Source organism: Paramormyrops kingsleyae, chromosome 12 (assembly GCF_048594095.1).
Source record: "Paramormyrops kingsleyae isolate MSU_618 chromosome 12, PKINGS_0.4, whole genome shotgun sequence".
Classification (NCBI taxonomy): Eukaryota; Metazoa; Chordata; class Actinopteri; order Osteoglossiformes; family Mormyridae; genus Paramormyrops; species Paramormyrops kingsleyae.
The window spans coordinates 7,931,357-7,956,632 of record NC_132808.1 but is presented as its reverse complement, the minus strand read 5'-3'; the positions used below and the strand labels follow the sequence as shown (position 1 = coordinate 7,956,632).

General features: G+C 43.6%; 2 protein-coding genes and 1 non-coding gene across 6 annotated transcripts; all 3 read right to left on the bottom strand.

Annotated features, from left to right (window-relative positions):
- Positions 1-5,659: 5,659 nt before the first annotated feature.
- LOC111837745 (U4 spliceosomal RNA) lies at positions 5,660-5,799 on the bottom strand. Its single transcript, XR_002836726.1, has one exon. It is a non-coding gene; the product is annotated as a U4 spliceosomal RNA (small nuclear RNA).
- A 352-nt stretch (positions 5,800-6,151) lies between these two features.
- LOC111837730 (ciliated left-right organizer metallopeptidase) lies at positions 6,152-16,345 on the bottom strand. Of its 3 annotated transcripts, none has more exons than XM_023800038.2 (15): positions 15,928-16,345; positions 14,543-14,928; positions 14,193-14,286; positions 13,974-14,025; positions 13,718-13,867; positions 13,205-13,330; positions 12,968-13,052; positions 12,640-12,785; positions 11,910-12,087; positions 10,925-10,994; positions 10,690-10,786; positions 10,455-10,562; positions 7,533-7,547; positions 7,106-7,230; positions 6,152-6,944 (listed from the first exon to the last, which is right to left on the bottom strand). In XM_023800038.2, exons 2-15 carry the CDS (start codon positions 14,922-14,924, stop codon positions 6,710-6,712), a joined length of 1,863 nt encoding a protein of 620 aa, XP_023655806.1. In that variant the 5' UTR covers positions 14,925-14,928; positions 15,928-16,345; the 3' UTR covers positions 6,152-6,709. The 3 variants fall into 3 exon arrangements, with proteins under 3 accessions (XP_023655806.1, XP_023655805.1, XP_023655807.1); XM_023800037.2 differs by having other exon boundaries at positions 7,416-7,547; positions 15,928-16,344; XM_023800039.1 differs by lacking the exon at positions 15,928-16,345 and having other exon boundaries at positions 7,416-7,547; positions 14,189-14,286; positions 14,543-14,741.
- Positions 16,346-16,557: 212 nt separating this feature from the next.
- lrp10 (low density lipoprotein receptor-related protein 10) lies at positions 16,558-24,952 on the bottom strand. 2 transcript variants are annotated; one of them, XM_072718581.1, is made up of 11 exons: positions 24,830-24,952; positions 24,558-24,671; positions 23,659-23,838; positions 23,274-23,306; positions 21,810-21,948; positions 20,843-21,033; positions 20,249-20,730; positions 19,611-20,044; positions 18,988-19,182; positions 18,515-18,644; positions 16,558-18,344 (listed from the first exon to the last, which is right to left on the bottom strand). In XM_072718581.1, the coding sequence occupies exons 3-11, from the start codon at positions 23,705-23,707 to the stop codon at positions 17,775-17,777; spliced, it is 2,223 nt and encodes a 740-aa protein (XP_072574682.1). In that variant the 5' UTR covers positions 23,708-23,838; positions 24,558-24,671; positions 24,830-24,952; the 3' UTR covers positions 16,558-17,774. The 2 variants fall into 2 exon arrangements, with proteins under 2 accessions (XP_072574682.1, XP_023655811.2); XM_023800043.2 differs by lacking the exon at positions 24,830-24,952 and having other exon boundaries at positions 24,518-24,566.
- Positions 24,953-25,276: the final 324 nt, after the last annotated feature.

The window sequence follows — 25,276 nt, the reverse complement described above, 5'->3', positions numbered from 1 at the left end:
GATAGCACATTACGTGTGGTGCTTTACATATAAAACTCCGTAGCAACACATCTACAGATAAGTTGGACGGTATAGCGTGTGCGACCGATTTAATGAGCCACAAATGAGAAGTAGTGCTTAAACAGTATAAAACTACAACTTTCCCTTCTGTTGATAAAGGGCGCAGCCATCTTGGATTCTGAACTCGGGATCCTCTGTGCTGCTTCGAGATATTTCTCGGATGTCCGAGAAACGGGAGTGCATGTAGTCACTTCCGGCTTCAAAACTCTGGAATCCGACTCGGAATACAAGTTCCGAGGGGAAATGGGACGCACTAAAACTACCCAAAGTGGGTCGACAGAGACATTTCAGTGATTTTGAATCATTCTGCGCTGCAGATGGGTTAATTGCGTTAAAAATTTTAATCAGATTAATCATGATCATGGATTAATCCACGTTAACCCGTTAATTTTGACAGCCCTAGTTTTAATATTTTTTCCTGAATAAACACTTGGGCAGCTGAATGGAATTTTACCAGGTGCACTGATATAACAGTAGCCTATTCTAAAACAGCGGTTAATGCATAGGATTAACGTTAGGCTACATCAATAGACTACATCCATATATACTCTGCTGCCATCTGCTAACTGGTAGCAGAGTATAGGGCTTCTATTGGCCTGCTACTTGCTGGAAGCCTAGGCTTGAACGTAGTGAGATGTTCATCAAATAAAATGGGTGGGGAACAATAAAGCTGTAATCTGCATGCAGTCTGTATAGCTTACAACAGTGGTTTGATTAGTTTGTTAGCAGTAACATTATCTGTCCATATGCGCTAAGTTTCCCTTTCACCTAACCAAGTGACTGACCTATCCTTGTGCATTTTGAGGTGCCTGATGAAGTTGGACGTAATTGATCCGGCATCATTTATCCTGACGCCACACACTTTGCAAGTGGCCATTCGCTTGTTAGCTGTATGTGTGAAGGCTTTATAACCAAATGCGATAACAAATGGCGCAGCTCCAGGTTAATCAGTTAATTAGTCATTAAGTCAATCACGCACAGCAACAGATAAACGGTGTAACAGACATTTGCGCAATTACATGCTCTCCACTACTCCCGCAGGTACGAATGCATCAGTGACACGTCTTACGTATACGCTGCCGTGGCCGCCCGGTCGGCTACCGATTTCGTCTTTAGTTCTGTTGTACAACATTGGAAAAACTGAAATAATGAAATAAATAAGTCCATGAAATGAACATTGTTCACGAGTCACAACACCCAAGTCAAGTCTCAAGTCGTTGAGGGAGTGTCTAAAGTCAAGTCACAAGTCTTTGTTTGTGCGACTTAAGTGCGACTCCAGTCCCCATCTCTGGTATGAATACAGCGTCGTCTATGACCAATATATGTATAACTGAGGCTGATGTGGTACTAAGCCTAGCTAAACTCAAAATAAATAAATCACATGGTCCTGATGGCATCTTACCTATAATTTTAAAAGAGATGAGGAATATTATTAGCCAACCTTTAACTTTACCATTCCAGAAATCATTATCTGCTGGTGTGGTACCTTCTGATTGGAAGCATGCTAATATAATGCCCATATTCAAAAAAGGGGATAGAAGTAATCCAGCAAACTATAGGCCAATCAGTTTAACTTGCATAACTGGAAAAGTAATGGAAGCTATAATCCAAGTGAAAATGGTAGATTACCTGGATTCATTCATTCATTCACTTCTATCCCCTTTTTTGAATATGGTCATTATATTAGCAAATGTTACATGTTATAGTAGGTGCAATGTCACATTAAACATAAGAAATTGTATTTCATTGCTGAATCTGGTACTTGTGACTAGTGGCATGGTGAATTGCAACAGCAATAAAGGGAATTAATCAATCAATCATTCATTCATTCATTCATCCATCCATCCATTGTCCAACCCGCTTATCCTACTGGGTCGCGGGGGGTCCGGAGCCTATCCCGGAAGCAATGGGCACGAGGCAGGGAACAACCCTGGACAGGGGGCCAGCCCATTGCAGGGCACACTCACACATGCACACCTAAGGGCAATTTAGCAATGCCAATTAGCCTCAGCATGTCTTTGGACTGTGGGGGGAAACCGGAGTACCTGGAAAAAACCCCACGACGGCACGAGGAGAACATGCAAACTCCACACACATGTAACCCAAGCGGAGACTCAAACCCAGGTCCCAGAGGTGCGAGGCAACAGTGCTAACCACTGCACCACCATGCCGCCCCTAAATCAATCAATCAATCAATCAATCAATCTAAAACATGACCTTTGTTCTTGGCTCCTTCAGGGATGAGTGCCTCTATATTAACCTGATAGATCTACTCTTTTACAGATGCATGGGGAAATTGTCGCTGTCTGATTCAGCTGTTTAATTAAATTTGAATGAATCCGATTCAAATAACATTCTGAGGGATAGCCAACATGGATTTAGGAGAGGTAGATCCTGTTTAACTAATTTATTTGAGTTCTTTGAGGAAGCTACAAGAGAAATTGATCACAAAAAGACCTACGATGTGATCTAGACAGCAAATGTGCCAGTGTTAAATCAACACTGCATGGTGTCTGACCAAAAAGGGCCTTCCAGCTTTTTCTTGTTGTATATTGAAGCATAGCAAGCTGTGGACTTGGTGTTTTTTTCCTGATGTGTGGTTTTATGTCTATATTGAGTCACATAAAAACTCTTAAATTTCTGGGCATGTCTCCAGAGTGGTATATGTTTTAATGGTTTGGGGGTGTATTTGATTACCAGTCCTGCCCTTGGGTGTGGAAAGGTGTTAGGACAGTTGTGATACCCTTTTCTGTACAACTCCTGGTACCACCCACTCCACTGTGGACCAATGGTGCTGGATGTATATTTACATAGCATGACACAGTACTGGCTTTGACTTAACAGATTTTTTAACCCACCGCGATTGTGATGAATAGGGCAAGAGAACAAAAACCACTTAAGAAGGCAAGAAGATTTCTTGAGTAAAACATTTGATTGTATTCATGGAAATAACTACAGGCCCAGCTAAAGCATTCTTATCCGGTAAATAAATGGGTTTCATTTTTTATTGTTAACTTTTAGCATAGCTATCATAGGGCAACCACATCATCATGACTGTAGAAGTACTCAGAGTTAATCCGTTTACTTTAGTTAGTTTTTTTATTCTAGCTGTTTAGAAGAGTTTTGGCGATTTGTAAAATACCCTTATAGTTGAGGCAGTCATTTCACTGGGTTTTTAAAAAATGCATTTAAGTAATTTCACTTTCATTTTAGAGACTGGCTAATCTAACGATTGTAAATAAGCAGCATAAAATGAAGCTGGTTAAGAGGTAAAGTTAACTCTCATAACATGTATACTTCCTTCCCAAATATCCAAAAGGAGAGAATGAGGCTACTCTGGAACAGATGAGACTGCAAATCATACAAGTTTAAACCAGTTATTAATAGAAAAAGACAACCTTTGCTCTTTGTCGACGAGAAATGAAGGGAGATGTATTGGTTAGAGAGAACTGATATTGGATAAAATGTTTTGCCATATTTTAAATATGTTCTTAAAGTGTTAAAAATTTTCACTTGTGATTTATACAGTACTGTATATCCGTTAATAATTGTTAATGATAAATGCAAGTTGCTTTAGAACCTTAATAAATAACTTGAATTGTAACAATGGAGGCTATATTTTTGAGAATTTATTTTAAATCCATTCATTATATGGGATAGGTTTTCATTTGTTTTGGTGTTTAACGCACTTTGATTTTTTGAGTAGATTTTTCCAAAAGCAATAAGTTTTGTACTATGAAATTGGGTTATGGTCAAGTCAGTTGAACTTATTTTTATTTAGTGTAATTGAATAAGTTTAATTAAGCAAGTACAGATTAAAGAAATAATAATGTAGTGATACAATATATAAGTTTAGCAAACTTAAAATTTATTGAATAGAAAACATGAGTAAAACATGTATATTTTTAAATTACAATATACCTAAAAAAAAATTACAGATACTTAAATTTTCTTAGGTAATCGGTTACGACAAAAGTTTTGAGTACTCTGAACTTACTCGGGTTTACAGTGTAGTACTAGCTGCATTATTTTAGGGCCAACAGGCAGTTAACATTGATTTTCCGTAGTTGCTCACTGCATCAAATAAATTGTAATAGGACCAATAAAATGATTGCAATGGAATATATAAGGAAGGGTGGTTTGTTGTTTTAATTCAATTGGTCTGTCAATAATTGAACTGCACAGTGATTTTTGATGCATCTCAATACTGGTAAAGTATTTACTTTTTATGCAACTGGGAATGGGACTACTTCCAAGAAAATACTTTCCCAGTGGTAGGTGCAGGAAAATGAGTGCGTGTTCGTGGTCTAATGGTTAGGATGCTTGCTTCGGAACCAAAAGGTTGTGTGTTTGAGTGCCACCTATACTAGCATTGGCTTATTGGCAAGACCTTTAAGCCCAAATTGAAAATGAAAGTTGCTCTAGACAGACGTGTCTGCTAAATGCTGTAAATGGAAAGGGTGTGTCCACCTCAAGAAGACAGTACCCAGACATCCATGGACATTGGTTTGATTTTTTTTCTCAAATTCAAAATTTGACTTTTGTTGGACTTTTGTTTTTAAACACATTTGAAGCCTGATCAGGGACTGTATGCAGTTCCTGTTGAAAAGTAGCTCTTATGAGGCTAACATCTGTGAGGTTCAGAAACTGATAATGGGCCACAATAGGGTCAGATCTCAAACAGAGCCTGGCTAACTGTGGCTAACATCAGGCCCTACTCTGGCCCAGATGTTAACCTGATGCGGCAACCGAGAGCGGTCTGCTCAATTGCCGTCATTCCATGTGGTATGTGAGCCACATCTGGGCCAGAAAGATTTTGCTATCTCGGTTAGGTCTAGGTCTAAATACGCGATGTGCTCTCTCAATCTTAATATCCCTTTACGATGGTATTTTCAGTGTCTCTCGGAGCAACTCTTGTACCAATCCAATCGTATGATGTCCTTCACTTCCCTCTGGGATCTGGTAAATCCTTATATTGTTATTGTCAATCTGTTTTGGAGATCCTCGCATTTTTCTGAGAGATGGATCAGGTCACGGTGGATCAGGTATTGCAGTGCCCTTTGGTGTCGTGTGACTGTGTCTTCAGTCGTGCCAACTCTCTGTTCTATTTGTCCAATTCACTCTTCATGTTTAGCTGTTTGATGTTTTATATCAGTAATCACTTGTTCCAGTCGCTCAAAAGTCATCTTGGTGTGATTATGCCCATCTTGATTTTCTTTACGTAGCGTTTTTAACTCTTCCATTAGCATTAAGTCTGGCTGGTTTTAGCTGCTAGCTAGGGTATTTAAGCTGGCTGGACTTGGCGGTCTTTGTTTATCTTCTTTTTCTCTCCATGTATCTTTATTGAGAGGTCTTTGTCTCATAGTTGTGTCATTTTGTGGGGGTTTATTTAAATTTTTAACGTGTTACCTATAATTGTCACTTATTTTTCGTTTTCTGGTGGTGCTCCGTTTCTAAGCTGCCTTATCGTTCATGACGTCCTATTAAGGCTCTAAATGCAAAAAATTGTCCAACCCGGTATTAGCAAGGTGTGCCTAATAAATGGACCAGGGACTGTATCCATCAGTGTATTTTTGGAAACTGCAAATTTTATAGTCAATCTCAAAGGAGACCAAAAAAATAGCTGAAGCCAATACTTTTTCAAATACACTTACTGGGTGATTGGGTTTAGTTTTCAATAGGTAGTAATTGCAACTCAGTTAAACCCTATATGCTGCGATATTGCCACTGCCCAAAGACACCCAGTTTTAACTAAATGCTCCGTGCCCAGTGTAATAGACCAGTGGTTCCCAAAGTGGCGGTTCCAAAGCCCAGAGAGGTCGCAAGACACCATTGAGGGCTGTGTTTTCCATTTAAAAATGTGAACAAATTCCATTTTAATTGTAACTGAAACCAATTTGGGATTCTACCTAGGATGGAAGCACAACTTGGGTGACGAGTCTCTGACACTTATTTCGGGGGGCGTGGGATGAAAAATTTCGGAGTACATGTAATACACCATTTATTAGATAACTGTATGTCATATCTTACTGAGGAAAGAAATGACGCTCAACCCACTGTGAGAGTCTGGTCACTTTAATTAGATGTGAAAGTGAAGAAAAAAACAACGTGAAAAAGAGAACAGTTCTTCCATTATATTCTAGCACTACACCATCTATACCTCCCCTACTTAAAATTAAATGATGATACTTTACTGATCTCTGTGAGGAAACCCTCTTTTTGGCTGCCTCATCTTGCCCTGCCTGAGACACAGATGTGTGTAGGTGAAAGTAAGCTTGGCAGCAAAGTGCAGCAACACCATGGAGCTGGGGGTTACGGGCCTTGCTCAAGGGCCCACAGACGCGACTGTTCTGCTGAGGCTGGACTCAAACCAGCAACCCTCCAATCATAAGCAGACACCGCCCCCTTCTGTTGTTTATACTGAAGTAGGTCCCCAAATGAGGAGGAGAATTATACATTAAATGAACACTGTTTTACTGAGGAAACAGAGCAGGTGTACAATCTCACTCACGTCGTTCTTCTCTGGACTCAGTTACCCACGAACTGCATGAACAGCTACCTGTACAGGAGCTCAGGTAGCCCAAAATATGGCCATATGTAGTGTAATACCTAACACTACTAACTTGGTTTAAGGGGCTGAATTATTTTGCTACAGGACAAGAGGTATGTATGTAACAGCATGCACCCTCACTCCATAAAAACACCGTTTCCTGTAAACCAAAAGAAGAATGCTGAGAAGAGCCAGAAGACACAGGGCAGTTACTATGCCCAGAAGGAAGCTGCTCTGAATGTGTGCAGGGCCATCGGCACAACCCGTAGTAAAGGGAGCAGGGTCAGAGGTCAGAGGCCGAGAGTCCAGGGCTGAGGGTGCATCTGTGGAGGGCCTAGGAACAGTAAGAAGAAGGTACAGATACGTGTCGAAAGATTAGCAGCAGGTTTACACTAAACCAAACACCCAAATATTATCATTATAGAGTCACAGCAAAAGACTGCTACATTAGAGTAACAAAATAGAGGAGGGCGGAACAACATAATGAAGACACACCTGTCAGTGGCGAAGGAGCCAAGAATGCGAGTGGCCGGATAGAAAGGGCTGTCCTGTGGTGGGGGAGGGGCGGAGAGACACAGCCCCTTATCAGGACAGGAGACAACCCCACGGTAACCTGGGACCTTTGAAACAATGGAAATACGGAGATGCATCACATGCATTGCATAATAACATAGCCAAGAGTTGGGATCCACAGCTCAAACATTCATATGATAAAACAGCCCAGAGACACACATGCTCTTCTAGGGCCACGGGTAGCATGTACAACACAGAAATGCCCCTTATCTGGGTACATCACCCCCGCTACCTGAATAGAAGTGCCAACAGGACAGTCCATCCATTCAGAACCAGACACCTTTACTTCGTACTGGTTTATCCCAGTACACCGATGCCTGTAACACCGACCCGCTGGTGAATCACTTACAGAACGAGAAATATTCTGTGGGCAGAATGAAAGTAAAGCAGTGTTATATTTTTATAAGGCTGTGTACTCCATTCCTATCATTATGGTTATTCAGGAGTTATCACAAAATGTAGTTTAAATGCAGTATAACCACACTGCCTGGCCAAAAAAAAAAAAAATCGACATTTGAATTTAAATCAGTAAATACTTAAAACCCAATGACTGAATCATTATTACAGCTCAACAATATGATGTAGCAATAAAGTGAAGTCAGCTGAATACATGAATCTACTGAATGGCCAGGTTATACCATCAATGGGTTTTTTCTTCCCTAAAGGCACAGGCATATTTCACGAGGAGAATGCCAAGAATGTTCGCATCGTGAAAGAGTGGTTTATGCAGGGAGCCTGAGGAATCATTTTCACATATGATTAGGCCACCACAGAGTCCTGAATTTAACCCTATTGAAAGTCTTTAGGATGTGCTGGAGAGGACAATGCAGTGATATGACTCTCCCATTGTCAATACAAGATCTTGCTGAAAAATTCATGCAAATTTGGATGAAAATACATTTTGTGATGTGGCATAAGCTCCTGGAAACAATGCCACGACAGATGTGCTCTGTAATCAAAGCTAAAGGTAATCCAGTGAAATGGTAAATGGGCCCCGTTATGCTCTTCCAGTTTTTCCCTTTCCTTTAGTGTGTTATATAGCTTTATGTGAATGTAAACGGTCTGCAAAGACTTAAGGCCCAAAGCAGACACCAAAGGGAGTAACTCTCACCACAGAAACCACTATTCTGTAATCTGCCTCAAACACCTCACTGGAATTCCAGCCGTTACTTCCATGACATGGTCAGGTCATCTTGTAACACAATGGCTGCCTACCTGCGAGCTTGGCACACCCTCAGAAATCCTGCAGCCTGTGTAGCAACACTTTCCAACAAGGGCAGAACATGTAGGGCAAGCAGACCAATCAGAGCACACTGGACTCTTCAGGGTGGGGCTTTTACGCATTTCAGAAGGTTATAGACCAGGGGTGTCAAACTCCAGTCCTGGGGGACCAGAGCCCTATGTAGCTTAGTTCTTTCCCTGTTCCACCACAAATGATTCAGCTCAAGAGCTGTGTAGTAATTATCACAAGTAGTTGAATCAGGTGTGTTAAATGAGGGGAAACCCAAACACGTACAGGGCTCCGGCCCCCCGGGAGCATGCAAATCTAGTGAAGTATACCCCAAAAATTTGCATATTAGGGCCCCTTTAAAGTGGCCAGGCAGTGTATATAAAACATGCAATAATACAACCCCGATTCCAATGAAGTTGGGACGTTGTGCAAATTGTAAATAAAAACAGGATGCAATGACATAGAAACCTCATAAACTGACATTTTATTCACAACAGAATATATAAAACATGTAAAATGTTTAAAGTGAGACATTTTGCTATTTAGTGAAAAATATTGGCTCATTTTGAATTTCATGACAGCAACACGTCTCAAAAAAGTTGGGACGGGGGCAATAGGAGGCTGGAAAAGTTAGTGGTACAAAAACCCAACAGCTGGAGGAACAATTTGCAAATAATTAGGTCAATTGGCAACAAATCAGTAACATGACTGGGTATAAAAAGACCGTCTTAGAGTTGCAGTGTCTTTCAGAAGTAAAGATGGACAGAGGATCACCAATCCCCCTAATACTGCATTGACAAATAGTGGAGCAATTTCAGGAAAAATTGCGAAGAGGTCGAAAATATCATCATCTACAGTACATAATGTAATCAAAAGATTCAGAGAATCTGGAGAAATCTCTGTGTGTAAGGGACAAGTATTGTGGATGCCCATGATCTTCGGGCCCTTAGGCAGCACTGCCTCACAAATAGGCATGATTCTGCAATGGAAATCACTAAATGGGCTCAGGAATATTTCCAGAAAATGTTATAAGTGAAGACAATTCGCCATGCCATCCAAAGATGCCAGTTAAAATTCTATCATTCAAAGAAGAAGCTGTATTTGAACATGATCCAGAAGCGCTGACATCTTCTGTGGGCCAAAGCTCATTTAAAATGGACTGTGGCTAAGTGGAAAGCTGTTCTGTGGTCAGACGAATCTAAATTTGAAATTCTTTTTGGAAACCAGGGATGCCGTATAATCCAGACTAAAGAGGAGAAGGACCACCCAGCGTGTTATCGGTGCTCAGTTCAAAACCCAGCATCTCTGATGTATGGGGGTGCATTAGTACATATGACATGGACAGCTTGCATATCTGGAAAGGCACCATCAATGCTGAAAGGTATATCCAGGTTCTAGAGAAACATATGCTGCCATCCAGACGACATCTCTTTCAGGGAAGACCTTCCATTTTCCAACATGACAATGCCAAACCACACACTGCATCAATTACAACATAATGGATTCATAGAAGAAGGGTCTGGGTACTGAACTAGCCTGCCAGTGGTCCAGATCTTTCACTCATTGAGAACATTTGCCGCATCATAAAACGAAAATTACGACACAGAAGACCTAGGACAGTTCGGCAACTAGAATCCTGTATCTGACAATAATGGCCAACATTCCTCTCCCAAAACTCAAGCAACTGATCTCCTCAGTCCCCAGACGTTGACAGACTGTTGTTAAAAGAAGAGGGGATGCCACCCTGTGGTAAAGATGGCTTTGTCCAAACTTTTCTGAGACGTGTTGTTGCCATGACATTCAAAATTACCTTGTCTTTTCCTTAAAATGATACATTTTCTCAGATTAAACATTTGATGTGCTTTCTATGTTTTGTTATGAATAAAATATGGGTACATGAGATTTCCATATCATTGCATTCTGTTTATATTTACAATTTGCACGACATCCCAACTTCATTGGAATTGGGGTTGTAGATAACCAGGTAATAATCAAAAAGAACATTTAAAAACAAATAGCAGTCACCATAAAAAACCTGACCTCTCTGCTCAGGTTGGAGAAAAAGCACCGGCTCTCTGGGCTATAGATTTCTCCACTCCATTCCTCTGCCTTATTTATCTTATCGTTGCTTTCCTTCGAGCACTCGCTCTGCAGGACCCAGGAAGGGGAAGAGCAGAGTCACAGAAAAACACAGACGGGGATGTAGTGAAATCCATAAATGAGCTTAAAAACTGAAATCAAACACAGACTGAGATAGAGATAAAAGGATACACACCTCATTAGTCAGAGGCTTGTAAATGCGACACCCTTCCAAATACTGATCACTCTGGCACACCCCCTTGTGGAAATGAAGGTAATGACAACCTAATCCACTTGTTACAGGAGCACAAAAGGAGAGAGCAAGAATGGTTTTTGAATGGTCATTTCATGACTAAACATAAAATGGTTCACAACACAAAATTCTATCTTCTACATAGAACTTATACATATGTAAAAGGTGATTATATTACCTGCCTGTGCAGAAGAAGGTGGATGAGTTGTCATGACAGGTGGCCAAGGACCCAAACAGTGACCCTTGCCCTCAAGTAGATGTAAACACAGACTTACTCACAGCAGACACATGCAGTACAGAACACAACCACTAAGTGACGCTTGCTCACATTGCACTTTCTGGTATATTCACAGATGTTCTAAAGCAGAGGTGGGCAATCTTATCTGCAAAGTGCCAGTATATATGCAGGTTTTTGGGATAACCTTTAGGTCAACTGCTCAAACCCAGGTTCAGCCAATCAGTCCTCTAATTAGCAATCTAATTAGGGAGTTGCAGCAAAAACCTTCACACATACCGGCCCTTTGTGGATAAGATTGCCCACATCTGTTCTAAACATTCACAACAAATGTCTTAAGGCTAATCCAGCCCTATGTCACACACTATGGGAAATTTTAAAATGCCAGTTCTCCATAATGTCTGCTTTTGGATTGCAGGACCTAACTGGGGTAACCTGAATAAAATCCACATAAACATGGGGATTATATGTAAACTCCCCACACATGGTGGGGAGGGGGGTAGGATTCAGACTCCCAGTCCTGAAGTTGTGAAGCAACAGTACTAACAGCTGAAACACAGTGTTACCCTAAATACAGATTTGTGTTATAACAATTGTTATTTTAGAACATACATACATACATACATGTTCTATACCTGCTTGTCCTATTCAGGGTTATGGGGGGGTCTGGAGCCTACCCCGGACGCTATGAGTCCAATTTGTCACAGGGCACATCATTCACTCACACATGCACACTTATGGGCAATTTGGTAACTTCAATTCTATTTTAAAACAATTTCAATATAATGTATATTCCATTTTGCATCCAAAACGGTTCATGCCACTTTGTATATCATCGGTGCAGTAGTTCCTCTTTTCCCCTCCTCAGTCTCTCACTCTTTCCAATCACCATCCTTTCCACATGCTCTCCTGACTCCGATCTCCTCACCTTCTCCCCATTCCATCCTTTGAGCTGCACTCTGGTTGACATAGTACCAGCCGGTATCCTGCAAGGCAGCTAAGGTAAGTGGATCAACACGCACCAATTCCGGTCTGTCCAGTGCTGCTGCCATAATAGACCCTTGCAGAACCCGGGCCTCCCAGTGCGATGAAGGCTCATTGGCTGCCTGAGGGAAAGAAGGTGAGTACAACTGAGTACAAGAGAGTACATATAAACAGTGCAAGGTGAGTACTAGTCAGTGCATAACAGAGGACCACAACTATTTTATTTCCACCAGCAGCACAAAAATGTGTGAAACTGAGGTGGGGTGTCCTCCCATGATAAAATTTGCCAGCTTGAGGGGGGGGGGGGTCGACTGCAGGGTCTGGAGTCAATTGTGTTTTGGTCTAGATGCAGACCAGAGTCTGGCAGTGGGTGACATACAGTGTATAGGCCATTATGACAGCCCAAATGACAGGAGTATTAAGACATACAGTATAGATAGTTCTGGTTTAACAGTAATGGCAACTGAAGACACAATCACTATAAAATCACTATACTCTACAAAGAGCAAGTTGAGGGAGGCGTAAAAACAATTTCCCCACGGGGATCAATAAAGTACCAATTATTATTATACATCAAGAGATGAATACGCAATCAAATTACTGAGGGAACATGTGAATGTTAAAAAGCATGCAAACGTCAACACAAAGCACAAACTGGAGAATGCAACCAGTACCAGGTTCTCCAGAGGGCCACCCAGCTCTTCCTCAGAGGACCCCAAATGTTTCTGCATGGCACGGATGACAGACGGGGTGTAGATCCTCACCTGACCAGTCCCATCTATGTTCGTCACCTGACCATGAGATAAGCAGTCCTCCCCAACTATATGACACAGTGATACACACATAAGCAGTGAGAACCTCACTGATATGATCCAGGCTAGTGTCACAGTTCAATATAAAAGAAGCATGCAGCAAAAAGGTGGTATAAGCTTAACAAGGCAACCAATAGTAACAGAGTCTTTCAGATTGTAAGAGGAGGCAGCAGAACAGATAGTGACAGACTTCTGGATGAATGGGAGCAGTCCTTCCACGTGTCAAAAAGCTCTTTGGAAAATCCAAGCACATGGAACAGCTCATGCATAATGGTCTACAAAAAGCCAGAGAATTAATGCACTTTACTAATGACAATAGTAAAAGTATAAGAAGTATTACCAGTAGTCTCGGCACGAGTATGACAGTGGTACTTATGTAACAGGAGTAATGTTATTTCTAGTAACAGCAAGAGAGCGCCACTGTTACCTGCACCATGCGGGAATGGCTATAACCTTCCCCATGAAACGCATTCCTACAGATGACGACAACTCCAGCCAGTGGCCGACCACGTCGATCTGTCTGGCAGTGGGCTGCGTAAGCTAGAACACCAGGCTGCGGGGTTGGAGAGTACGAGAAGCCACCATGTATGAGGACAGAGATGATGTATGAGGTGCAACTTCATCCCTCAATATTTCATATCCACTTATCCAATGCAGGTCTGCTCAGATCTTGCCAAATCTTATATCCTATTTCAGAAGACACTGGGCACAAAGAAGGAGGCACCTTGGATTGGATGCGAGAATTTTGAAGAAACATCACAACCAGGGGCATAGATTTGGGTACAGGTGGTAGGAATATGTGCCTAGCAATATTGTAGGAGTTCCATGTGTGTTTAGGGGAGCGGGGGGGTCGAGGCACATTTGGTCCCTACCAATTTTGAAACCAAACCTACCCACTTCATTACAACAAAAAGAAGTTCATCCACAATTGGTCACTTACTTCTGCATGGCACTTGTCGGTACTGCGGGTGTGAAGATACAGCACAAAGTCTGTGTCAGGAAGCCCCCTGCCCTCTGGTCTGAGAACCAGCATGGTTTGGGAGTTTGGGTGGAGATAAACACCACAGCCACTCAGGTGGTCATCAGGGATCTGCCATTCAGGAAGGGGGCAGGACAGTCAGAAAGAGTGCCCTCTAGTGTTAGGGGCATCAGTGGGGTGACGTGAACAGATGAATGAATCCTCCCATGCTACTCACAGTGACATCGAGGCAATTCTCCATTCTGTAGTTCTCATTGGCTCTCGCACACCTAATTAAGAAGAAGGTGACTGATAGGTTACAGCAACCCAGTTAGGTTTCTCTAAGAGGCGCCAGCAGGCAAACACATTTTTCATAATCCTGACACACAGATGTATTGTGAACGTGCGAACTGTCAAGCACACATTTCATCAAGGTCAGAAGTACAGGCTCACAGACTTGTTGTAGTTGATGACAGCAGCGTCCTTCCAGATGAACTTGCAGAACTTGTTGATGTCTCTACTGAGCAACATCCGACCAGGGATTCTGTCCACTATGAGGATCACAAGTCATTAGTGCACAGTCATTAGTGTCAGGTAGTGAAATTATGAGTTTTAAACCCCATCCAGTTTGCTCCCGACCAGGCAGGTACCCAGATAATAAAATTACAGATTGAATGTCTCCCCCAAATTTTTCAATCGCGCACCACTACGCCACACCTCATCACCAGCTTAGATATGGTTGCATGATACGTGGCAATATAGATATATGCCCAGTTCTTACATCTAACAAACTTTAGTTCCCAGTACCTGACAGGATGTCAGATACAATTCCGACAGCCTTGGACGTGGCCAATTCCAGTCGCTCTCTTTCCACATGTGACAGGGCAAAGCTCTCCTGAGGAATCCATGTTCTTATTCTGATTGGCAGAAGACCTGATGAATTACTTTGTGTCCTTGAGGTAATTTGCCTGATTATCCTCTGGTGCTTCTGGGACACGACTCTGTCGGTACGTTGAGGAGCCTTTGGATTAGTGTTCCTGGTTTGATTGTCTCCTGTGTGTTTGGGAGAGGTAGGCTGATTTGGCAATGGGCTCACTACTCTGACCCATGGCTGGATATCATCAAAAATGCACTTCTGAAAGGCCGTTGGAAGGCAAAGCAATAGCAGCCATAGGAAAATCTTCCTCATCGTCCTGGAGGAAAACAGGGTGATAGCTGGCTTACATTTGGAGGGACTCTCTCACATATTAATATGTATATATTGTAAAATTGATTATGAAAAATCTTAGGAGCAATGATACTAAGCTGAAGTTTCAATATCCGAGCCAACATGTCCATATGGGCCCATAAGGGGTAAAAAAGGGCAACCTAGTGGGGCCATGTGCATTTGCCCAAGTGGCTTCAGGGTGGGATCTAAATGAGTTAGAAATGGGGCCCATTTGGGCTATCCTGACTGGATCCATATAGGACCCTGACAATATTTCCATGTGGGGCCGTTTCTGTTGTAAATGGGAAATATGATTGATTCAAATTGGGTTTGGACATGAGTTCCATGGAGGACCCACATGAGTTTGCCCAAGTATGTCCTGTGTGGGATTTAAAAGTGCTTTTGTAACCAGTTAAGAATTTTTAATTAGTAGGAGGAAACATATTTACAGTGTGCCAGTGTTTTGATTTAATATTTTGTAAATGATTTCGGAAGAGAATGACCACTCCTGGGTGTCATTTTTGGATGTAAGATTACATAAATAAAACACATTTGGAGTCGATGCCCAAACCCGTTTGGGCCCCACCAAGTTGCCCATTTTTACCCCTTAAGAGCCCCACAGGGACATGTTGGATGGGATGCAATACATTATTGCATCCCAGTATTTATGAATACAGGTTTTTAAAGTTTTAAATTTTCTTTTTCCTGTAGTGATTTTACACTATTATTATTGGCATTGGAAGGTGGAATGTTTTTAAAAACGAAAAACTATAAATACTCTTTAACTCAGCTACGTAGGTAACGGTTTGTATCGCCATGAAGTTTTCCAACTGTCGAATCTTACACTTGCTATAATTAGCTATTAGTAATATATATGACAATTTTTAAAACCATTATTACCACCTAACATTTGACTTTTCTGTATAGCATTTTGTATTTTAAAATAAAATTATGATTGCAATAGGGGATTTTTTTACGTACTCACCGTTCCAGTTTTATTGTCTCCTTCTGTTCACGAAATGATTCAAAGTCTCATCCATATAAGTTTGTATATGGAAAAAATAATAATACCGGACGATCAGACCGAGATCCGTTGCATGTACCTCTACACCTAAAAGACGGTGCGGGGCAGCGATGTCCGGTAGCTTGTGTGCTTGAAGGGCGGCAGTAGGCGAGCTCCGAAATCTCAGTCTCATTTAGGCTCCTCCTCCCCTCCAGAAGACCGGAGGTGAATCGCTACCTTTAACACCTCGTTCCTTCATACCACCTGCTTGGGTCTCTCTCCGCCTCCTTTCTCAAAGGAAAGCCATTAATTCGACGCCTTCACCGCCTCTTTCTCACACCACATCATTGTAACACTGTGTTTTGTGCTGTGGACACGTGACCCGTAATTTACACACAGAGCGTCTCACTCATCGTCTCAGCTACGGGTCCGTACACCTATCATGTCCGCAACACGGCACCGAGTTCAACTTCAAAAATCACCGTTGCTGTAATTCTGAATGGTGTTTACGCGGTGTCATATACAGAGTAGTATAATTTCTTTATTTAAGCAGGGTGTATAAATAGGCTATGGCAGATAACAAGCAGATACAAAAACACACTCAAACACATGAAAAGTGCAATTCATTTAATCTCCTTTGATTTTGCTGCTTCTCCAATATTTATATACAGTGAAAGTTTACTCTCAGATCAGTATCAAAAAGCCAGATCTGTCTGCATTTAAAGTACATTCAGTAAAACCAGGAACATAAAGCACATTTTTTAAACTGAAAGATAAAAAGGCAAAACAGCACATTTATTGGCACAGTCTAGAAGTCCAGCAGCTAAGTTTAAAAGCCTTACTACAGTGGAATGGGGAAGGCAGGCAAGCCAATAGGATTCAAGTTTGCATCATAGTGATTGTGGTAGCATTGCAATCCCGGGAGACAGTGTCCTCACGGTGCACGTTCCTATAGTGGGACGTCAAGAACTCAGGCACTCGAGTGTCTGGGTGAACATCCATGTCAAAGCTCTCACTAACAGGACACACTCTCACTCTCGCACTTCCCCAGCACACGCATTGCGGTTTATTGCCCCAAAGCCAGTGGCACCAGTGCAATTTTAAAGTGCTGATTGCCAGCAACAAGTAACTGATGGGACAGTAACCAGTACAGCACAGAACCGGACGCTTCACAGAAAGACACTTTAATCAAAGACGATCCCCTAGTCTTGTGTGTATTTTGGCCAGCCTGTTTACGCACTGACTCTAAGGCAAACGAAGATGCAGGAGAGAGCCTTACAAGGAGATTAGTGATGTAAAGGGACACGGCTGAGTGAGCTCACAAACAGGGCCTTTTGCCATTTACATGCTATTTCTCTGTGTGGAAGAACACTGTTTGAAACTGGGTGTGTGTTTGTGCTCCTCTGTAAAAACAAGCAGTTCTCAGATTATGTAAAAGCTAAACTAGATATATTTTTATGAATGCAAGAATGTCAGGGACACATGCCATGTCAAAAACAGATTACGGAAACCAGAAAGGAGGTCAAAGACGAGACGGTCTCTGTGCAAAACCGGCCACCACATCAGCATGTGATCATCACTGACGGCTCACCTAAGCCAAGCATACTTTCTGCTACACCATCACGCAAAAAAAACCATTCGGTTCAGTCTCTGCAGGAGGTTAATAAACTCATACAACAAATCACAAAATATACATTTCTTATATAAAAAACAGCCCAATCAGATTAAGGCACTAGACCCACAGAAAGGTGGGCCAAATTTGAGTATTCCTGCAGTGCTCTCTACTGGGGTCATAATTTAGTTGGGGCTGGAGGGAATGGCAAACGGGCTCAAGTGAGCATAGGCACATCTTCCTCTGAGGGAGTATCGTCAGAGAGCGGGATAAGCAGGACCTCATCTTCGGAAGAGGAGGGGGAAGCCGAGAGCGTGATGGAGGTGGGTGTGGCACCCCCAGAGCGGAACAGCGAGATGCTGAGCCCAAGGGAGTGTAAGAGAGAAACCAGTGGAGGGCTTCTGGGGGGTGGGGCAGAGGGAGGATCTGGGGGAGGAGGCGGGGCCTGGACTGGCAGAGGCGGGGGTGGAGGAGCTAGAGCTGGCTGTTCTGCCTGGGAAAGGAGGCCCGGTTTTTGAGGCAGCGGCTGCTGGACACCGTCACTTGCCAAGGTGGAGCCCCCGGGACCAGGCTGGCTGGCCTCTGAGCCAGCTGGAGAATCCTCTACCGGCTGGAGGGAGGAGTTTGCTGGCTGTGTGGCCCTTGGCACAGACCTGGGGATCAGACCCCACCTTCGCATGCGTCGAATTGCCCTCCGGACAAACCGGGGTCGTCGCCTACGTCTGGGGGAGGAGCCAGGGTCCTGTCGGAGGAGCTGTAGGATTCCTCTGAGCGTAAGCGCAGAGGACTGGGAAACGGAACCAGAAGATCACTCAGAATGTCTACAGCAATCCACCACATGTACTGCTAGCTGTCCTAATCGACTTGAAAAACGCTGCATTTTCTGACAAAATATTTGTGCATTTCAACATCGGCTTCTCAAAACCGGAGTCAACTCTGTCTGGGTTCGGAGCTCACCTCATTTGGGTTTTCTGTGGGGAAGTCTTCGACTGGAGGTATGACTCCCTGCGCAATCAGCTGTCCATAAGAGGGTGGGGCCTGCTGCTGGATGAGCTCCGCCTCCTGTCGGCTGATTGGCGCAAACATACTACAGGACCAATAGGCGGACAGAGACAGATTGGTCAGCAACACCAGTTTTGGAAGCATTAAGAAAGCATACTCATTACTCAGGGCTGCTGGAGTGCAGGTCAGATTTAATAAGTTTAACCGTTTCCATTTTTTTCTTGTTGCAATGAAAGCACACAAATATTAGAGGTGTCTTAAAAATAATACACTCCTAGGGACAAAATGGGCCAGAGTTTAATGTTCTGCAATTTGTGTTTGGCTCATTTTTTTGCCCAAGAGTGTTTATCGATCCATAGCCCAGTGTAATACAGGTGGGAACCCCTAGTGTAGGGGCTGGGAAAGATGGGAACGCAGGCTGTGCAGACCTGTACTCTCGTGTGCGCAGGGAGTACAGCTTGCAGGTACAGCCCATGGCGATGACCAGAAGCAGCCCGCAGACCAGGCTGCCCACTGTTGCCGCGGTGATGACCTTGCGAGGAAGGGTCATTGTGCAGTTCATCTCATCCACACCATCCTTGCAGTCCATCTGCCCATCGCATCGCCAGCTCTCAAAAACACACCTGCAGCACAGACCACAAGCATCACTTGAGCACCCGATGCTAGCCGTTCACAGCAATAACACTGCCATAGGCAGGGACATACATAACTGGTCCGCAAGTACACATTTGGCGAATAAAGCAACATATGCAGCGATTTCTTGGTGTAACAACTATAGTACATACAAGTACACACTTGTACTGCTATTACCAGAAATTACAGTGCATTTTAACCTTTTCCTGATGAGTGCTTCAATTGCAGATTAAAATTAATGGTAAATTCTTGTTATAACAGAGCAAATGCGTGCTTACTTTATGTGCATTTGCCGTTACACCAAGAAATTGCCGCCTCTATTACTCCATACACCAAATGCGTACCAGTTATGTGTATTCATGGTCATAGCTGTTCTTGAACACAATATTTCTCCACACACACACACAAGCATTCCCACCTGTCAGTGTCACAGTGGAAGGTTCCAGGCTGACAGACGGTACACTCTCTCTCATCACTGCCATCAGCGCAGTACAGCTGGTAGTTGCACCTCTCTTTGGGGGAGTAGCAGATCGGCCGGCTTATAAAGTGCCCGGGAGGCCTCTGCGCTGCAGCCCCCCCACACAGAAAAAAGCCCTGCAGGCAGCCCCCACAGCCATCTTCATCGGAGCCGGACTCAGGGCAGTCCCAGTGCCCGTCGCAGTGCTGCTCAGGTGTGTAGCAGCCGCCTGCTGGCCCGCGGCACACGCCCTCCCAGGGAAGGCAGTATCCCACGATGCGGTAGGTGGCATTGAAGCCCCGCCCCTCCGAGTGTTGCTGAGTCTGATAGGTCAAGGAGATCAGGCCCGTCCGGGACACCACTTGCACTGGCTTGTAATTCGATGCGTAGGTAATCTGCTGGAGAAGGCTTGGTTAAGAGTGCAAGCTAGCAGAACTTCGACGTGAACCTTAAACTTCTAAAGCTATGGTGTCACAGCTCCAAAATCCCATTAAATATGAACTATGCCAAACAGGCTGCTGTTTTCTAGCTAAAAGGCAACGTAAGGAAACACTTTCAGCAGGTGCAAATGATGCTGCCAGGCTTAAGAGTGGACTCACGGTTTTGATGATGTTCCCTTGGCTCTGAGGCTGGTCCGTGACAGTGAGCGTGTCCCCTGGGCCCAGCTCCAGGAGCTGCAGGTCCAAGCGCAGCGGCCGGGGGTCCTGAGGATCCACGGTCCACACACAGAGCAAAGCGGGCCCAGTCAGTATCGGGGAAGAGAACCAGCCGTAGAAGCCCTTCTGGAGTCCTCCGCAGGGGCCGCCGGGGGCACGGACTGGGGTGATACGCGTACTGGGCACAGAACCGCCACGTGATCGCAAGTCTCCATCCACTCGTGCTCCATCCTGGGCAGTTTTGGACTGCCGGCCCATCGCTGTGGTCCCAGTGCTCGTCCCCGTGGAGAGCTCAGCGAGACCCTCGCAGCCTTTCTCATCTGATCCAGCCAGCAGGCATTCACTGCGCCCATTGCAGCGCCAGGCGGATGGCAAGCAGCGGCCACTGAGACACTCAAACTCATCCGGGGCGCAGGGGCCTGATGCTGCAGGAGGAGTGACAGCAGAAACATGTGCATTGTTATGATCTTTAGATTTGCTTTACACTACTAACACAACTAAAAGCTGGGCAGCCAAAAGGGCCAGGAAATGCCGTACCTCGCATGTAGGAGAGATGGAACCCCGATGACAGGTACACGTGCGAGAAGTAATGGTACGTCAAAGAAATATTTCCCCCAAACAGCTCCATTGGCCGCGGGATCTGGGATCCACAGAGGGAAACAGGGCTGCCGATTGCAGGAGTCACTGACAGCCGCTCCACCCCACATGGCACTATGAACTGTGAGAAACTGGCCAAAGCAGACAGAGAGAGAAATGAGCTATATTCATAGGCGACTCACCTCCAGTACCTAACTTCGCAGTATGAGCTTGTACCGTGTCACGATGTCCCCTCTTGGACCGCCGCTAACCTGCCGCCCGATAGGGGGGGGGTCCGCACAGAACGACTGACAGCCAGATGGGAGCCCCAGCCCCAGTCAACTATAGCTGCTTAGGAAGGATGCCGCACAGCAGGGAGCAGAGGAGCAGCCTAAAGGGGTGCATCCTCAGGAGCAGAGGAGCAGCGTAAAGGGGTGCATCCTCAGGAGCAGAGGAGCAGCGTAAAGGGGTGCATCCTCAGGTGCAGAAGAGTGCAGCTTGGACTAGCAGGACCTCCAGAGAGGTGAAACCCGCTCCGCATTGGATGCTGGCTAAAAGCCTGTACACTCACCTCCACTCTCTAATCCCGGTTTTCTTCTTCCCCTGCTATAGACGAGCACATCATAGACTAGGGGACCCAGGGCTGGGCCGTAACCCCTATTCCTGGACATCCCCTCTATCTGACCGACCCCACTGCATCCCCCCTTGTACTAAATAATCTTATCACTAAAATGAACACCAGCTCCCCCCCCACAACAACTGCAGTTTCAAGCTGAACACAGAGAACCATATGCAAAGCACTGCTGCATATGGACAGTAATTACACAGTGACTGCAGCTGCTGCGTAACAACATGATGCCGAGCAGCCTGCAGTGAGCGCAAAGAGAGCGACCAGGCGAGACTCCCAAATGGTGTGGGTGCACGGTACCTGAGGATGACAGGCTCTCCCACGGACGCAGTGATCAGCCAGGTGCAGTTGAGTTGCCGGGAGAGCCAGCTATGGTGGGGGGTGGTCCGGATCTCGCCTTGCCTAGCCATGAGGACCTTGGGAGACTTTTCACAGTGCCCTGAATACCAAAGAGCAGGAGAAAGAGACAGAAATACTGTTTTATGGCCACACAACTCAACTATACACAAAACAACTGGCTGGTATAACAAAAGCACGAGAAAATAACACCTTTTATACAGAAACACAGGTACTACTTTACAGTAAGACTCCCGTATGCCACTTAAAAATGGTAGTAACTAATTAATTTAAAAAAAACACTGATTTACAAAGTGTTACAACCTAATTAATAATCTGAATATAGACCATTCATAAACCCTTTAAGGGTAATCTTACTGTAAAGTAGTATCAAAACACAAAATCAGTTATTACTCTCACTATGCACTGTCAAATAAATAAGTATGCAAATGAAATACAGTGGTACCTCAGTTCTCAAACTCATTAGAACTTGAATTTCTTAAAGGTCAAACAAACGAGTTCGAAAAAAAATTACCTAGAACTTGATCTGAATCTCAGAAGTCAAACCGTGAACGCCGACCTAAGATAACTTGCACGCACGGGGAAATGAGTCACGCGGCACATCTCTCAGCAGAAACCAAGGGTAACGCTTCAGTCTCAGCCTCGCATTTGCTGTGATAGCATCGTGCATGTTTACACTAGCTGAATACATATATTTAGACAGTAAAAACATATTTAGACAATGATAGACAGTAACAGTATTATATAATAAAATACATTTAAAAATAAAGATTTCTTATTAATTATTTTAATATCATTAATAATAAACCATTAATACATTTAATTATAATAATATTGTCGTGCTGAGCGGGGACGGAACAGAGACAAAGGCGCAGACGTCAGGGTATTGGGAAATACGGAGTTTAATTACAGGTAAGGCAGGCAAAACACAGATGGACAATACAATGATCGGACTGGAGAAACAAACTGAAACGTGGACTAAATTCCACACGAGGTTAACGAGGGGGCGTGGCACACGGAAGGAGCGGACGATCAGGACAGGGCACATTGGTTTTTAACTTTACACATCATTTGGATACATTTATTTTCTTAATAAATTACTGTTTTGATAAATGTGCTTAGATGTGTTTAGTACAGTATATGCTCTTCTTGTTTTATCCTGTTCATTTTGTGTCTAAATGCTAAAAAAAACATTTAGGTGTAATTTTTTGGGGCCGGGAACCAATTAATTGGTTTTCCATTATATCTTATGGGGAAAATTTGATCAGAACTCAAACTTTTTAGAGTTCTGAGGTACCACTGTATATTATAAAGCCAAAACGTGAATTAAAAAAACTTTATTACATAAAAATCGATATCGGATTGCCGGCCCTACGCAAGACATGGAAATGGGGAGGAGTAACTCACCGGTGCTGGAGGCGAGCTGCATGTTTCCACAAGCTGCAAACAGAAGTCAGAGGATCTCAGCGAGGATCTGAGTGAACCAGCAGGACCAAAACACCTCCCTACATCCCCCCACCACAGTTTCACTCCCAGTCCCTCACAGGATACTACAATCAGATACTACAGGCCGTTTAGGGCTACCAGTTATCTTAACAGCGTGTCTTTGTACTATAGGAGTAGACCCTTAGAGAACAGTGCTACCAACTGAACCACCAGAAATGTTCTTACAGTATTTTAGTAAAATTTATAATTCTTATTACAAGATTTTTTTCCTTATTTTGGAGTTGGAATCCTGACAATTTATACCACATTTCATATCAACAGAAAAACCACAACAGCAACAACTCACCAGCTATGTACAAGACATATAAAAGTAAAATGTTGAAAGATCCTGCCATATCTCCTTCTTAATGAGCAATTTCAGCTCCAGCAGAGAATCCAGATAGGCGTTTGGGGCCGGGTTAACTAAAGCCCATTAAAGGATGCCGGATGCGTCATTATTACTCATAGTCCGTCCAAGAAATGGGATCTGAAGGGTTAAGAAACAAAGAAAAGTAACCCAACTAACGTTCAAGCATTTTTTTCTCATTGTTTTCCTAAAAGGCGCTGTATTACGCCTTTGGTTTAATCAAAATCAACTTTCAAATAACTTTTGTGCGGAGAACGCGGAGACCGCTGGGGTGGACTCCCTAAATGATCGACTGAGCGCCTGTGACAACTAGAATATTTATATGTAGTAATGAAGTTTGTGAACAGTTTAAAAACACCAAACAAGGCGGTGGGTGACCGGATGGCGCTTACCAGTGTTTTATATTTAATTTCACTATTATCGCAGGTCCGCACCGCTGCTTCCTGGTTGTGATGCAATGTGTGGCTAACAGGCTACTTAGCCACCGAACTTACATACATATGGACAAAACCCGGGAAATTACAGTAGGTCGTCGACAACAACCGACCACGTACATCTTGTAGATTAAACATTATATTGATGAAGCGAAATCCTCAGTGAAAAGTTACTTTTTTTTATTGGTAACAGCTTTTCTTTCTCCTCTAAAGTTTCACTTCTTCAGAGTTAGCCATTAGCCGAAACAGAAAGCAATTCCACTGCAAACTTTGCGTCACATACATAACGTTTTCCAATAAAGTGTCTCAAAAGAGACAAAGCACAGCAGTATACGGTACACACAACATACTGTAAAGAAATATACCCATTATCGGCGAGTTTAAGCCCAGCAGGGACTCACTCACCGCTCCAGCTGTCTTTTGTTGACATCCGAGCTGCTTCCGCGTTCAGACCGGATGTCGGAGGCGGACGACGAGAGAGACAGGGGCGCAGGCAGACAGGCAGACGTGCCGGCAGCGCTGTTTTTTGCAATGATTCCAGACCCCACATCAAAATAATAAAAACAAAGATTACTTAACTACATTGATTATTTTATTTTCTGAACGGAACCATGGAAGAGACACGGTGCAGCGTGGTCACTCCCATAAACACAGTATAACTGACTTGTGATACTCACCCAGATCAAAAATTTCTGCATACGCCACTGCTAAAGTGGTCGAGCATCTCCCCTAGGGCGCACCTCTGCCTTATGAACTGATTAGGATATGCGTTTAAGATATTTATTGATGGATTTTCTCTTCTCGCTTTGGTTTCCTGGCAGCGCCCTATTCATAACCCGGGGCGAGATGCTGTAATGCTCTAAATGTGACGCTAGGTGTCAGTGTAGCCTCAACAAGAAACTATAATGTCTGAATATAACCCGGTCAACTGTTTTTCTATATGTTATGCTGTTATATTAACTGCTGTTAATTAAGGGTCCAAAGCACGTAGTGCAATGGACCCATATTGTATTTCTTAGGATTTTTCTGTTTTATTAAGGGTCCAAAGCACGAAATGCTATGAAATCTTATTGTTTTTCTTAGGATTATATTATTATTATTATTATTATTATTATTATTATTAT